This window comes from Octopus bimaculoides, chromosome 1 (genome assembly GCF_001194135.2).
Source record: "Octopus bimaculoides isolate UCB-OBI-ISO-001 chromosome 1, ASM119413v2, whole genome shotgun sequence".
NCBI lineage: Eukaryota > Metazoa > Mollusca > Cephalopoda > Octopoda > Octopodidae > Octopus > Octopus bimaculoides.
The window spans coordinates 131,863,093-131,879,784 of record NC_068981.1 but is presented as its reverse complement, the minus strand read 5'-3'; the positions used below and the strand labels follow the sequence as shown (position 1 = coordinate 131,879,784).

General features: G+C 36.7%; 2 protein-coding genes across 2 annotated transcripts in view; one reads left to right on the top strand and one right to left on the bottom strand.

Annotated features, from left to right (window-relative positions):
* LOC106874670 (transcription factor 25) overlaps positions 1–8,403 on the bottom strand; it is a 31,395-nt gene extending 22,992 nt beyond the window's left edge. The window contains exons 1-4 of the mRNA XM_014922467.2: positions 8,128–8,403; positions 3,337–3,531; positions 3,058–3,191; positions 2,876–2,941 (exon numbers count right to left, since the gene is read on the bottom strand). Of these exons, the coding sequence (XP_014777953.1) occupies positions 2,876–2,941; positions 3,058–3,191; positions 3,337–3,531; positions 8,128–8,307 (575 nt within the window). The 5' untranslated portion in view covers positions 8,308–8,403. The remainder of the gene's footprint in view (positions 1–2,875; positions 2,942–3,057; positions 3,192–3,336; positions 3,532–8,127) is intronic.
* An 11-nt stretch (positions 8,404–8,414) lies between these two features.
* LOC106874671 (uncharacterized) overlaps positions 8,415–16,692 on the top strand; it is a 15,854-nt gene continuing 7,576 nt past the window's right edge. The window contains exons 1-3 of the mRNA XM_014922468.2: positions 8,415–8,618; positions 8,768–8,942; positions 11,481–11,505. Coding sequence (XP_014777954.1) covers positions 8,809–8,942; positions 11,481–11,505 — 159 coding nt within the window. The 5' untranslated portion in view covers positions 8,415–8,618; positions 8,768–8,808. The remainder of the gene's footprint in view (positions 8,619–8,767; positions 8,943–11,480; positions 11,506–16,692) is intronic.

Below are 16,692 nucleotides of genomic sequence, written 5' to 3'. Positions count from 1 at the left end.
TAGAATTAGTAGTTCTTTGACTGCTATTTCTAAATTTTCAGTATGTTGGTGAGGCAACTCATGCTGATCCCTATATGTTTATAATTATAAATGGTTTACCGATAAAGGTTTTTTTGCATACTGAACTACTTGGCAAAATTGTTAATTATTAATTTTATTAACTAATTGGCAATTCTCTGCCCTATATCTATACATTGATGGTCTTCTCTTGGATGGTTAAACTGCAGTATTTTCTGTGGGACTATTTGTGGCGCACATGGGTCAATTTTGAGGAGGGATACGGAACTTACTGGTCGATAAATTTGTGGATGCTGATTTCTTCTCATGTGATATGTGATGTCGCATGGTCAGATATACATGGGTGAATTAGCATTTTCAGATTTATTTTGTATATCATGTTGATGAGTGGAAAAGAATTTTATATTCTAATCACGAAACATCGTACATGATTAACTAACGGCAAGTTTTGTTTTTGTTTTCTCTTCTATTTTGTTCTGTGTGCCATAAATATCGCCATCCGTTAGAGAAAAAAACTGTAGTTAGAATTAGTAGTTCTTTGGCTGCTATTTCTAAATTTTCAGTATGTTGGTGAGGCAACTCATGCTGATCCCTATATGTTTATATAATTTTTATATTAAGAATGAATTAGAGAATTGACATACTTTTGAAGTGTTTTTCTTCTCTCAAAATCTACACCAACAAAATGCTAAGAAACAATCAAAAGGTGATTTTATTTTTCTGATAGAATTATTAATAGATGTTTATAGATACAGGTGTAGCTTTGTGGTTAAGAATTTTGGTTCCCAACCACATGGGTTTAGGTTCAGTCCCACTGCATGGCACACTGGAACATAGTCCTTGGCTGACAAAAGCCTGGGGCTATAGCAGAAGTCACTTGAGTAAACACTTGAGGAAGTTCAGTAGACAGAAATTTAAAGCCCACCTATATATACATGTGTATTGCAATCATTACATCAGGTTAAATGCAATGCCATCTTCAGCTGCACAAATAAATGAATGAGATTTTAACAAGTAGGACACATAATTTTTCTTAAATATCTTAACAGAGCAAGAAGACGGAAGAAATTCCCATTGTCGCTACTGTAGCTAAGAATAGACTATGGAGTTGCTTGAAACAGTTGTGCTGCATTGCTGCTTGATATCTTGTTGCTTATTTTGATTTTATTCACCTCACTTCGAACTGTGCCAATAATACCACACTGACCTGGTGCTTCAACTTAAGTACCTAATTCAATTAAATCTAAATTATATACATGTGTGTGTGTGTGTGTGTGTGTGTGTGGAAGAGGTAGACCCAAGAGACCTGGGATGAGGTGGTGAAGCACAACCTTCGAAAGTTGGGCCTCACAGAGGCAATGACAAGTGACTGAGACCTTTGGCAATATACCGTGCTTGAGCAGACCTGTCAAGCCAAGTGAGACCATAACCGTGGTCTATGCCAGTGCAGCATAACTGGCCCACTTAAGAGTATCCTTCAATCATTGGGCAATAAACTGCACTTGCAAAGACATGTTGAGTCGAGTGAAGTCATTGTCGTGACCGATGACAGTACCACCTGATTGGCACCCATGCTGGTGGCACATAAAAAGCACCATTCAAGTGTGGTTGATGCCAGTACCGCCTGACTGGCCCCCTGCCGGTGGCATGTAAAAAGCACCATTTGAGTGTGGTCAATGCTAGTGCTGGCTGACTGGTCCTGTGCCGGTGGCACATAAGAAGCACCAATCAAGCGTGGTCGTTGCCAGTGCTACCTGACTGGCTCTCATGCTGGTGGCATGTAAAAAGCACCATTCAGGAATGGTCAATACCAGTACTGCCTGATTGGCCCTCATGCCGGTGGCATGTAAGACGCACCCACTACACTTTCGGAGTGGTTGGTATTAGGAAGTGCATGCAGTTGTAGAAACTTTGCCAGATCAGATTGGAGCTTGGTACAGCCTTCTGGCTTGCCAGCCCTCAGTCAAATTGTCCAACCCATGCCAACATGGAAAGCAGACGTTAAATGATGATGATGATGAAGATGATGTGTGTGTTTTTGAGTTTCCTTATCTCAACATTATACAACAGTGCAATGTTGAGACAAACAAGTGTTGCCATCATATATGCGATGTCCCTTCTTTCCAGTCTTCAGTGAAAACATCTGAGCATGGAGAAATATTACCTTGCTTGGAAATGGATGGAGGGGAGGGGGGTAGCAACAGGAAAGCATTGAACCATAGAAAATGTGTCTCAATGCAAGCATGGAGAAGTGGATGTTAAAAGGATGATGATGATGATGAAATATTGGCTTCAAATTTTAGCACAAAGCCAGCAATTTTGGGGGAAGGGTTAAGTCAACTACACCAACCCTAGTGTTCCTGAAAGGATGAAAAGCAAAATTGACCTGAGTGGAATTTGTACTCAGAATGTAAAGACAGACGAAATGCCGCTAAACATCTTTCCCAGTGTACTAATTATTCTGCCAGCTTGCTGCCTTGATTAAGTATTAATATGCATTAAATGTTGAGGTCAACTTTGTCTTTCATCCTTTTGGGGTGAACTCAATAGTATCAATCTAGGGTAGTGGTTAGCCAGATCTTTAAGATATTGAGCCAAATGTCTTATGGTATTTGTTCCAGCTCTCTGCATTTTGAGACGAATTCTACCTAGGTACCTAAAAAGCAATCCACAAGCCCAGCATGCCAAATAAGGTTAATTCTCAAAACAAAAATCAGAACCTAATAGATGGTGCTGAGTGTAATTGAGAGAGAGAGAGAGAGAAGTTTCTCCATCTGAATGAATAAATGAATAAATGAATTAATTAATTAGTTAATTAAAAAATCTTAGTTTCATGCCAGTAGAAATAAAAACTTACGTTAGTTCACTTTTTATAACTCGGGAGCCAAATAATCTTTTCAGTTCATACTCAGGGTTTAAATGCCTAGAGAGAAAGAAAAAAAAAAACAAATGTATTTTAAATGATATTCAAGTAAAATATGAAATATTTTCTCTCACAAAAATTGAAAGGAATAAAGTTAATGAAAGACTGCTTATCACCTGTGCTCAACATTAAAAATTGAACGTGCATGGTTTGCTGCTATTTCTTTATCTGAGACCTTATTTTCCTGAATAGGAAATTCTCCCAAAATAGCATTTGCTTCTTCTATTTCTGCATCAATGTTATCTTCATACTGAAAAAAAAAAAAAAAAAAAAGCAATGAATAAAGATATACTGTCATATTGCCTTTATATGTTTTAGAGAACATAATTTTAAAGGCAACTCAGCTATATTAATAGCAAAGAATTTTTACCAACTTGAAATCAGAGCTTCCTTACATTTTGTGCAATAGTTGTTTCATTTTTACAAAATCCATGAGTAGCTTTAGATTTCTTCTTTTTCTTCTTTTTTTGTGGTACAATTTTGCTTTCTTTCTGAACAACTTCATTTGACTTTTCTGTTAATTCTGCTTGAGTATCATCCTTTTCTTTTTCCTCTTCATCACACTCATCTTCTTTGTTCCCATTTTCCAGCTACAAGGAAGAACAATGACTGATAACGAGATTCAATTTATTTTGTCACATTTGAGACAAATAAATCCTGAAGAAAAATTTACTCCCCAACTTAGATTGTGGTCAATGGAAAAAGAAAAGGAAAAAAAAACCTTCCAGTTAGAAAGTCAGTGTAAGACAATCTTTTACATAACACTATTATTGTACATACTCACATATATATAAGCAAAGACCAGGGTAGACTTGTTAAATGTTCAGTAAAATTAGGCAGAGGACATTGAACACTCTTAAGATATAATACAAGCCATTGAAGATATATCTAAATAGAAAAATGTTTAATATTGGTTGTAGACAACATTGTAACAAAAATACTATTCTAAGTTCAAGATGTAAGACACAAAAGACATGAGATTATATGAAAAAAAAAAAAAAAACCAAGTAGAGGAAATTGTACCAAAACATTTATGTGATGTAAAATACTTCTGTGTTAAAATTTGTCTGCATTATTGATCTAAGAGAAAATGTTCAGACTGCATAACAACAAAATTAACCAGGTCAGAGATGATTAACACTTTTGTTAGCATTGCTGAAATGCACTGCTTTTCTTTCACTAAATTTTGAAAATAATGAAGAATTTAGTAAAATTGATGAACCGTAAGACGTGTGGCCAGAACCTCCTGGAAAATAACCATAGCGAGGGACATTCCACAGTTGAATTAGAACAGTCACAAACAGTGATAGGCGTGAAGAAGACAAAGATTAAGTGGCCGAAAGCAAATGACGCAGCGAGTTATAAAAAATTCAACAACGAAGTATCAAGAATGACCACCAAATTCAAAGCGACGACGAACAAAAGCTCAAGAACCTGGCTTATACAATCTACCAGGAAGGAGAGAAAAGATTTGGATCAGTTAAAGTTTAGACAGTGTCACGTGACAACTTGCTGGGGCAGCCTGCTGGAGCCTAGCAGCAGGTATAAAAACGGGGAATTTGACAAGACAGTCAGTCGGACGCTGACACTCGTTGATGCTGCATCGAAGAGGCCAGGGAATAGAAGAAAGAAGACATGCACTCAACACCAGAGCTGAAGACACCTCCGAAAGGTGGGGCCCCGCCACGTCAAAACGGTAGAGGAGTAGGGGCCGAAACCGGACATGGTTCCTCCTGATGATGTCTTGAGCTAACTGGATCCTATAAAGGAGCTGTTGTGGTAGCAGACAACGAAACATGGTTGAAATTCCTCACTTTGTCAGAATGAAGCTGGCATTTGGGACATTAATATGAAATTTTAAAGGAAGACTTTTATCTAGATCACTTTAAAATAAGAAGTTTGTATCATAAAACCAAATGAAGTCTTAAGCAGGTTACTATCAAAAGGGTTGTGTTCTTAGATAATTGACAATCTTTACTTTTGTCTGAACATAACTGATTTTAAAATGAAAAAAAACGAAACAAAACAATGTTATAAGCTTGGCTCCATGGTCATCTCTGATTGCAGAAAATTTACAGAAAGAAACATATACATTGAGCCTTAGCAAATTCTTCTTGGTTTGTTTTATATCCAAAAATTTTAATATCTGAGAGGTCTTTCTTTACTTTCTCAACAGTACACTTTAAAACATCAATTAAGCCATCTTGAATTGTTGTCAGACATGAGACATCTTTCAGTTTGATGATTGCATTGATGAAACATAATGCAAAGGATTTTAGCTTAACTAGTTCCAGTTTAATCATCATCATCATCCTCGTTTAACATCCGCTTTCCATGCTGGCATGGTTTGGACGATTTGACTGAGGACTGGTGAAACCGGACGGCAACACCAGGCTCCAATCTAATTTGGCAGAGTTTCTACAGCTGGATGCCCTTCCTAACGCCAACCACTCTGAGAGTGTAGTGGGTGCTTTTACGTGCCACCCGCACGAAGGCCAGTCAGGCGGTACTGGCAACGGCCACGCTCAAATGGTGTATTTTATGTGCCACCTGCACAAGAGCCAGTCCAGGGGCACATAAATAGTTTTAAGTTAAACTGTTGTAGTTATGCATCCACTTCGTCAGTATTATCAATATTTAAGTGTTTATTGGATTAAATCTTGTTAGCTGGTTATTACAATTTAAAATCTTCACTGAGTAGGCTACCCAATATTAGAAGTTCATTCAAATCCTCAAATGTCTGTGTATTGGTCGCCAAATAGTATGCTTAAACTATTTTCAAATGGAATTAGCAAGCACATTTTATTCATAGCCTTTATTTACAGTGCATGCATATATATATTAATAGAGAACAAAATACTTAATTACTTAGAATACTATAAATATAACAATATACATCTTAATAAGGAGATAAACAGGAGCCGAAGCGGGGTTGATAGGTAGAATCTTTAGAGCTTTGAAGAAGGGGCTTTACAGTATCTAGTAATGGCATTTTTATTCTCTAAATTTGAACTATGTTGAAGCTATTATCTTTCATCCTTCTATGTTCAGTAAAATAAGTAGCTATCCAGTACTATATTGATATAATTGATTGTTCCCCACAGGTACCCCAAAGTATGTCTTTTTAATTATCATATTTTATTTCGATTTGTCCACAATGTTTTTTCAATCAATTCTATTTATTGTTTTCACTGTTACCACTCCTTTCATCAAATTATTCCAAACTTTTACTGTTCTCAAACTGAATGTCACTTTCCTCTTGTTTCTGTTTTACGTTCTCTTGTATATTTTTTTTACATTTTTTTTTTGTTTTACATTCACGTCAGGGGTAAAAAATTACATAAATCTATTTCATAATGTTCATTTACTATTTTCTATATTTCCAAAATACCTTCTCGGTTGTTTGAATTTTTTTGATCTCTATGGTTGAAACAGATTATTCATCCAAGTAGTTGCTCAGTAGCTCTTTTTCATACAAATCAAATTTTGCCTGTGTTCTTTATTGAAGGAACTCCTGACTGGATCAGCATAATCTCAATAGGATCTCACAATACATTTGTAAAGGGATATATTTCAATGATAAGCATTTAAAAATTACTATCATTTTTCTATTATCACAATAAGCTTTTTCTTATAATTTTTTCTCTCACCCTCATTCTGATTACAGTCTGGCACAGCTTATATTTCTCTTTTTCGTAAATCTTTCTTCCTATGTGAAGATGTTCACATCTGGATGGGAAGCTAACATCTATGTATCACTCCAGTTTTCTATTTCCTGGATATCTTCTTACAGTTTAGGAAAGCATTCCTCTTGAATTGTTTTGCATGGGTAACTTTGGCACCATACCACCAAAAGTATAGATTTGAGTTAACATTTCTAGGAAGTCTTTGATTTGTATTACAAAAAGGATTGGAATCCTTAAAGTATTCCTGATGTCATGGAGAACTATGTTGATTTATTTGTCACAATCACTTGTTTTCTGTCACTGAAAAAGTTTTCAATCCAAGTTGATATGCTTAAACATTACAACCACATGTTTTTAGCTTAGTTGTAAGTCTCAAGTGCAATACCTTATCAAATACCTCGGGAAAATGCAATCTATTCTCATTCCTTCATTCACATCATCTATCCATTCTTCTGTTACTTTTAACAATTGTAATGAAGTTGATCTTCCAGAAAACAGAAAAGGGAACATACTGTTTCTCGGCATTAAAATAAAATAAAAATTGCTTCACAGAATCCACAATTTCATTTTTTTACAGTCGGCCTAGATATATAAACAGATTTTACAAGTTTTAATTTAACGATCAACAACTTTAAACCCTAAAAGCAACGTATGGAGGAAATAGATTTTGTGTTCCCAGAGCTTCTGATGAGAAGCAATCAGCTATTATATCACTAGAACTTTTATTAAATTATTGCACCATATCAAGTAACTACATACATAAAGGAATACAGAGATTACGCTAAAATCGGATGATGGCACTGTTATTATTTAACAATAAAAATTATAAAATTTATTGAATCATGTTAGTTAAAGAAATTTTAATCTGGACGAAATAAATTATCTGGCAGACATATATTTTTTTGATTAGTGTAATCAATCCTTTTAACTTCATAACATCCTGGAGCTGAAATATAAAATTATTGGTGCACCTCATAAAAATTTAAAATAAAATTTCGGCATCCATCAACTACTTACTTTATTTCATTTAGTATACCATGGATGTAAAAATTATAAATAATACGTTTTTCAAGACACTCAAGCATTAGTATAGATTTTCTGAAGGCTTAAATTATAATTAGAAAAAAAAAAAAAAAAAAAAAACTACGGCGTACCATTTGAGAACCGCTGGTTTAAAAAAATGTAAATCAATGCAACAGGTTGACGCGAAATGTTCAAAAAGGTCTTTCTCCTAATCTTGGCAAAAACCAGTTTTGTAAACAATGACAATTTTTTTCTCAGGCAAGCCATAGGACAACGATCATACGTTTCTTCATAGATATGAAGAGTTTGCAGGTTTTTATTTAACGATTCATACCCTTATTCACAAAGGATAGTACAAGAAAATAAACTTCTTGTAGACTGGTATAACTTCCTTATTCTCCAGAAAAAAGAAAATCTACAGTATTCTAGTTATTATATCAAAGAGCCAAATTAAAGTCAACATATTGAATACTTTACCAAATCGAAACGATTACCAACGAATTCTTTCTTTTTCTTGTTTTTATTGCGTGCGCGTGGTTTCAGAAGATAATCCTCATTGTTTAACTCCTTCTCACTGTTACTGTTCTCGTCGCCACTGTCATGGATAAGAACAGGGATATTGTCCTTTTGAAGTCGACGAAGAGCACGACTAGACATTACACTGTCCTGTTTCGAACGTAATAAGTTTGTTGGCACTTTCTGATGAAGGGAGGTAACTCTCAATTACCTAACGGTGTTCCCCATTGACATACGTCTCTTCAAAAATTAGTCTTCGCTGAGATTGTAAACATAAGCTTAAAAAATACTATGCTTTTCCTTCCCACCGGACCACAACTATCCATGTCTTCCTAGGATTTCTTCATTAGAATAAGTTCTAAATATTACTGATTGAGCCAACTGTTTATAGGACAAAATATCGCTAATTCTAACTCATTAAACATCATTCCTGTAAAATAGTCAAAATTGAGGTGAGGGTAGAGGCCTTATTTTTCCGAATATATCATATAAAAATATACTGAAATGAAATAATTTGTTTTTACTGTATATATTTTAATTATTGATTTTATTCCTTTGTTTGTTTTTATTGTTAAAACGAATCCATAATTTCCTTTTGCAGTTTGATGTAAGGGCTTAAGGGACTTACTACCTACTGTAAGCATGTCTTTTTTCGTCCGAAGTTGTATAAGGAGAATTTCAATTCAAACAGCCAAAGGAATTCATTTTTCTTGTGTCCACAGAGATTTTATGAAATCAAAAACCCTGCAGAAGATGATTAAAAAAGGAGGGAAACGGTAAGAAAAGTTACATCGTCATATCTTTGTTGCTTTAGACGACTGATCAACAGCAGTTAGTTACCGCATTGAATGAAGTGTCGAGCAAGTAACCGACCTGGTTAGACCTAGAGAACGGTATCACAGTCTTCCCATTCCGAGGTGGTAGTTCCCTTATCTGGACTGAGAACTGCAGCGGTACTTTCTCCAGCGACAACTTGGTGGAATTGATATCAGATCTAGGCTTTGTATGCTAATAGGTGTAGAATTGCAGGCTAACAAACTACAAGGTGTTTCTTTTCAAACCAATGAAAATGTAAACTTTCTGCGACCTTGGCTGTGAACCTTTTCCCTACTCACTTTGACCGGGATAGAGATAGCCATCCGTAAAAATGTGCCAGGCGAATTATAATGGCTCTTTTAGTATACTCCTCTTATAATTTTGTTCGTCTGGAATACGAACTAAAATGTAATATATAACTCGCTAAAATATAACAAAAATTGTTGTTACTCATAAAAAGAATACTTTTATTCCCAAATAAATATAAAACTTTCAGACAAATCTAGTTATTTGAAAAATCAATATTTTAAGTAATTTATTTTCAGGGACCTTAAACTATTTTAGCACTGCCGTGGACATCAAAAAGACTTCTAGAGTCACGAATCTAAGACTAGACTGCTTAATTCAACAGTGAAAGCGCACTGCCTTGTGGTAAAGGTGTTCGGCTCAGTTGGAAAGTCGTAGGTTCAATTCCCGTCTGAGGTGGCGTGTTGTGTCCTTGAGCAAAGCACTTCGTTTCACATTGCTCCAGTTTACTCAGTTGTAAATGAATACTAGCTGAGTGCTCGTGCAGCTCACCCTCCCTCCAGCTGTCTAATGCTGGATCTACTCCTGGGACAATGGAAAGTGGGTTGTCTATATCTGCACACGACCACATATGCACCCAGAACAATTAACGAAAGTATGATATATGCTATCATATCATACTCGCTTATGAGTTATGGCCAGCAGCACTTTATTCCCTAGAAAAATATGCATCTGTAATGCTGCTGGGGGAACCAAACATATTTCGACCCCAAGTAGTTCCAACTTTTATTTTCTCTAATAACCTTGGGAAAGATTCTAACATATCATCTCTCTGGTTCTGCTCCTATTAGGGATTTTAAGATGCAGCAGGGTAGTATTTGAGGAAGATTGGGCAGTGACATCTTGTTTATTATGGCCAGGTTCCAACCTGGGCTGCAGCAACAAAGTCTACCTACCACACTTTTCAGTCCATTTTCACTGCTTTGAAGTCTTAGATACATTCCAGGCCAGTGTCTGTAATTAAGTTGTCAGTGTAAATGCGACAATGTTTTCCTCTTCTTATATCACCTTGAAGTGGGTTCCACAAGACTAATTTGGATGTCTCTAATTCAGGGTGGTGCATGCAATGATCAGATAGTCACAGCCGTAATTGCCTGATTTTCTTACTAACTGTTGACAATTGTCCATAAAGGCATTCATTTGTCATATGTTGCTGCCATTTCATATTTAGGGCAATTCATAGCATCCTTTTAGCCTGTTTGATAATTTCTTTGTCAGTGTCCATGTTTCACAGCCATATAATAGCACTGGTTTGACAGTTGCAATGAACAGCTTGATTTTAATTTGCCTGGGAAGTTTTGGAGTTCCAGACCTTTAGTTTGTAATGGGCTGTCCATGCTTGTACCTTTCTGATCTTGATGTCTGCTTCCGAACTGCTCACCCAACCACCCAAGTACTTGAAATCTTCAGGAATATTCAATTTGGAACCACTCAAAGCAAACAGTTCAGCATCACTTGATTGGTTGAAAGACATGTATTCCATTTTCTTGACATTTGTGTACAGTCCTGTTTTAACAGCTGATGTTTCTACTCTGCTGAGCAGCTGTTGTACTTGATCTATTTCATTAGATATGAGTACTATATCATCTGTGAAGTCAAGGTCTGCTGGTACTCACTGTGATCTTTGCTGGTCTACAGTGAAACCAAAATTATCTTCACATAGAGCAATATATGTCAACCATTTTTGTCCTAAGCCCCACTTTGATTTCTCAAAAGAATGTGCATTCTATTATGAATGGACAAAGTATGTAGCTCACACACACACACAATTGACACTCCCACTAGGATTGCCTGGTGAGGAGGGTTGCTAGAAACCAATCAGGACTAAAAAGACCTATCAAAGGGACAGATGAACCTAGTGTAGGGTCAACTACTATCTAGTAATAGCACAGGTCCTCAGAAATTCCAGGTTCATGTCTGCAGTGTTGGAAGACCACTGGGAGTGAGGCATCCTTCAGTTTTTGTTAAAGTGTGTCTCTAGGTGGTATTGAACACGTCTAATCTCCACGGCAATGAGCTCAATTGCCAAAATATATAGCAGAGGATCAACAAACCTTGACAGAATGGGTTCATGAGATGAAACAGCTTGTCTAGATAGCTGTTTAGTTTGACTATCAAACAGATGTATTTTCGTTTTTTCTGCTTTTATATTTTATTTCTTCTTACAAATATGTTTTTCCTTTTAATTTCAGAAAGAAAAACACTTATTATTCAATGGTAAGTTTCTGTTGATTATTACTATTTACCATCCCTACTAAAGTTATAGATATACTTTACCCAGTCCTGAATCCTAGCTGAAATTTATTGAGTTATTATTAGACAGGATCAAGGCAGCAAGTTGGCTGAATTGTTAGCAAGTCAAGCGAAATGCTTAGTGGCATCTTGCCTGTTTTTATGTTGTGAATTTAAATTCCACCGAGGTTGACTTTGCTTTTCATCTCCTTTTGGGGTTGATAAAATAAGTACCAGTTGAGTACTGGGGTCGATGTAATCGACTGATCCCCTCACCTAAAGTTAGCTGGTCTTGTGTCAAAATTTGAAACCGTTATTGGACTAGATCCTTACTAAGGCAAAAAGTGAATTTGTATGTGTATATGGGGATATGAGAAAAAAAGGATCAAAGACCTTTCTTGAGCCTTTGGCTCACAAGGCCAGTTTCCCAGATTCTGTAGCATAAATATTCTCCTCTGGATGAGATGCTAGTCCATTGCAGGATTATTCACTGTTGTTAGCTGAGTGGATTGGAGCAATGGGAAATGAGTGTTTTGCTCAAGAACACAATGAAGTACCCGGTCCAGAAATTGAAACCACAATTCTACAATCATAAGTGCATCACCTTAAACATTAGGTCATGCTCCCCCACATGTATGGGAATAGTGGGATATAATACAGTAACCTCCCAGATAAGTACACATCCCGGATAAGTATGCACAAAATCTTCAAGAATCCCCGGTTCAAGTTTATCAACAATTTGTTCTATGGCAACATTGATGAACATCTAAATAGTACTAACGGCTCAAGGCATGTGATATCTTGTGAAGTTTATTGTTTAAACATGTCATGCAAAGTCAAATATGATCTAAAACCATGTGCATACATGAGTCTTGTAGTGATTGGTGGCACGCATACATTTGTGCAACTGATTTAATAATGCTGTTGCTATGTATGCACCTACCAGCTAAGTATGCACAAGTGGTTAGGTTTGAGTTGTGTACTTAAGAGGGAGATTGCTGTACCAGCATATCGATCCCAGTGAGAGAGAGAGAGATTCACACAATCAGTTGGTCTGCTAGAAACAGTTGCCAAATTTCCCTCAAATTACATCCTATCATATTAAAAAAACACAAAGAGATACATTGATAATGTACTCTAAATATACCATGCTGGAAAAAAAAACTGGATAGTTGTGGTTGGAATGTCTTTGATAATGGGTCTGCTTGATAAAGTCTACTATCGTGCTAAACTCTAAAAACCAACCCCCGAGGGAGTAAAATTGATACCAACTGCAGAAGGATTTGAACTTAGAACTTAGAGAGTTGCAGTTAAATACCAAGATATATTTGATCCTAAACATTACTATTTTTGCAAATTCACCACCTAGTAAGTTATAACTTTGATTTAGATGAAGTAGCTAACAATTAGTCCTTCTTTCTTCTTTTCTCTATCATAATTTTTTTAAAATTCCCATCGAAAACTAATTTTGGTGAGTTGAGTTTGGTGACAGGTATAAACCTATATGCAATATATCACATTTATGAGATCCTGCATGAGACATAGTCGGCTCAGTCAGTAAAGTACCAAGCAACCAGTTGAAAATTCAGTCATTAATAAAATGGCATGCTACTGTACTGTATTCTTGCAGACGTAGCTGTATGGTAAGAAGCTTGCTTCCCACCACATGGTTCCAGGTTCAATCCCACTGCGTGGCACCTTAGGCAAGTGTCTTTTACTATAACCTTGCGACAACCGGCGATGCTCAGCTAAGTGGTTGGATGCTGACAAAGCTCCACAGCACTTCCTGAAGCCAAAGTTGAACCAAAAGAAGGTCATGGTAACTGTTTGGTGGTCTGCGGCTGGTCTCATCCATCACAGCTTTTTGGATCCAGATGAAACCATTACGGCGGAGAAGCACTGTCAGCAAATGGATGAAATGCATAAGAAACTCCGACAACAGCCAGCATTGGTCAATAGAAAAGGACCAATTCTTCTCCACGACAACGCTCGGCTGCATGTTGCACAACTGACCCTGCAGCAGTTGAATGAATTGGGCTACGAAACTCTGCCTCATCCGCCATACTCACCAGACCTCTTGCCTACCGACTACCACATTTTCAAGCATCTTCACAACTTCCTGCATGAGAAATGCTTCAAAAACCAAGACGATGCCAAACACGCCTTCAACGACTTCATCGCCACCAGAACGCAGGATTTTTACGCTACTGGCATAAATAAACTTGTTTTGCGTTGGCAAAAATGTGTTGATTCTGATGGTGTTTATTTCGATTAATAAAGTTTTGTTTGAGCCAAAATATGTGCATCTGAATTTAAAGGTTAAAAACCTCAAGAACTTTCTTGACAACCTAATATAAGCTAATTAAATGTGGAAGAGGGTGATCCACAGCCTGGTGAGATTGGTGTGGTTGATGTTGAGTTTGAACATTTGTAGATCATCATCAGTATGAAAAACCAGATGGGTTTCCAATGGGTTGCACATGTAAGGAGGAAGGACTATGAAAGTGTTCAGTGTGGAATCTGGAAGATGAAAAAGAATAAGAGTGATGAGTGGAAAAGACAGTGAGCTTGCATGGGAGAATATGCAGCTAGCTAGTTCAGAGTATCGGAAGCCATTGTAGTAGCAATAGAAAAGGGAGAGGGAAAGAAAGAGAGAGAGAATTGTGAGCCTGTGTATTAGTGATTGAAATGTGTTGGTGAGTAAACCTTTGCCATTTAGTTGAATGGCCTTCTTTCTTGGTTTATGATGTTCGTGTCTGCAATCACAGCAGTACGCCAATATTGGTTTTTATTTCAGCTTTGTAGGGAGTTAGGATAGGTTTGGGTATTTTCAGGTTGTAAAGAGGAACTGTGGTGTCTGATGCTGTTTTGGCTATGCTACATGTGTGTGAATGAAGGCACATGTCCTAGATGTTAGGATGTTTGGTTCACAATCATAAAGTTATGTGATTGATTCCTAGATCAGGCTGCATATTGTGTCCTTAAGCAAGGTACTTCATTTCACATTACCCTAGTTCACTCAGGAGTTAACCTTGTGATGGACTAGCAACCCATCCAGGAGGAGTTCTTCAAAAGTAGTATTAGTGACTGCTCCTCCACCATTTTATCTAGTATGAAAAGACTCTCATGATAATTTGAGCTGCCTACAGGGTTGACTGTCATGTATTATGTGAAGTCATCATAACAGAAATTTTGAGACCTGACATTCAAATGTTTCGGATGTACATTCATGACTAGAGAGGATGATGTTCAAGACTGTTCACTCGATATGTGTAGTGATTGTGTCTGTCTATTGAAAGAGATGAAGCTGTCATAGATGACACATGTATGCAAAAATCTTAATCCTTCAACATTCAGATTATTCTGTCAGATGTAACACTTATTTATTCAAATTGTTTTGAATTAATCATGCATTGTCTCATAGCTTTCAAATTTCAATGGTGTGATTGTTTATTTTTTGAATGATATTGTAGGGCAGGTGTCAGAGATTGGCTCTGACTGGATTGAACATAAAAGAAGTAGAATATTTGGGCCATATATGCTTCTTCTTGCTTTGATTTTATGCTTTTGCTTGATGGGGCTGGGGTCATTCCAAGTTAGTGGTCCCAGAGGTGTTATCATGCATAGAGCTGACCAGGTCCACCAGTGCTCTCCATAGCTTGTGGTCCTGTGTCAGCCCCTCTGCATCCTCCAAGGTGACATTGAGCTTCTGGAAATCTTCCTCTCCATCATGTCCATCCATCTAGTGTGGGGCCTGGCATGAGGCCTCTTTCAGCCTGCAGCTGCTGCGTTGAATAAGAGTAAAGTCCTGGTGGAATGATCTAGTGGGAGATGGAGGACATGTCCATACCAGTGCATACAACAAATGGTTATGAGCTGTGAGGCTGCAGTTTAAATGCTAAAGGGTTAAAAAGAATTCTGTTGTTTAGAGTGAAGCAAATAAGTTGTTAATGTACAGAATGAGAAGTGTGAGAGACATTACCAAACTTTAGGGTACACTAGAGTTGATATGATGTGGATGTTTGGATAGAATACCTATCAGTATATTTGCAGTGGTGCAGTCTGACAGAGAGCTACCATTATAAAGAATTAAGATTGAATAAGGAATATAGACAAGCAACCTAACTACAAGGTTTGCATACCAAACACTGTTAAAGGCTTTGAAGTTGTTAAACATAATATAATTGATTGCTTTGAATTTCTCTAATGTGAGAGACTCTGTTCAGCAAATTTCCAATAGATCTGGCATAATGGGAACCATATTGATCATAGAGGGGGAAGAGAGAGACTCAAAGTGATAGAAAAGGTCTTTGTGAACAATTGTTTCCATGTCTTAGATTTTGAGTGATAAGGCCTTAGCTGGCAGGGTCAGATGGATTACTCTTTTGTAGCATGAAACATATACTGTAGCATGTTTCCAAAGATTAGATTAGGGTTAGTGGTATCTATTCTGATTGAAAGTAAATAAATTTATCTCTTCAGAGATTGAAATAAAAAATATGAACAAACTTAATGATATATTTTTGACCACTGTCACTTTGAATTTTCAAATATAATGAAATACTTGGTGTTTACTAAATAAAAGTTTTAAATATTGGAATATATTCTACTAGCAATGCACTCCGGTATTGCCCAGGTGTTATGACCTACAACCACATTGTATTATTTGTTCCTTTCTTATGGGCAGAATCAGCACATGAGGAGTATGAAGCAAACGTCTTTTTATAAACATGTTTTTTGGTCATTTTCTGATGAACAGCGCTGTTTGTTTCCATCTACCAAACTCAGTCACAAGTCTGTTGTTGGCCTAGGGCTATAGTAGACAAAACTTGTCCAAGATACCATGCAGAGGGACTGAACGTGGAACCATGTGATTGGGAAGCAAACTTCTCAACCACACAGTCATTCTTGCACCTAATGTGTGTGTGTGTGTTTACATTTGTTGTTAAATCGAGTATTGTGTCCCACTATGTCTCAAAGTTAGCAGTTCATCAAGCAGATATCTATAAAATAAATGCCAGATTGAAATACGTACTGAGGTCAGTATGATCAATTAAATTTTTGAAGGACTAAACCCATTAAAATAATGTTTAAAGACTTAATGGCTTCAGATTTAAGGTAATGGATTACTAACCACAACATAATGAGTTCAAAACTTCATATTGAACATCC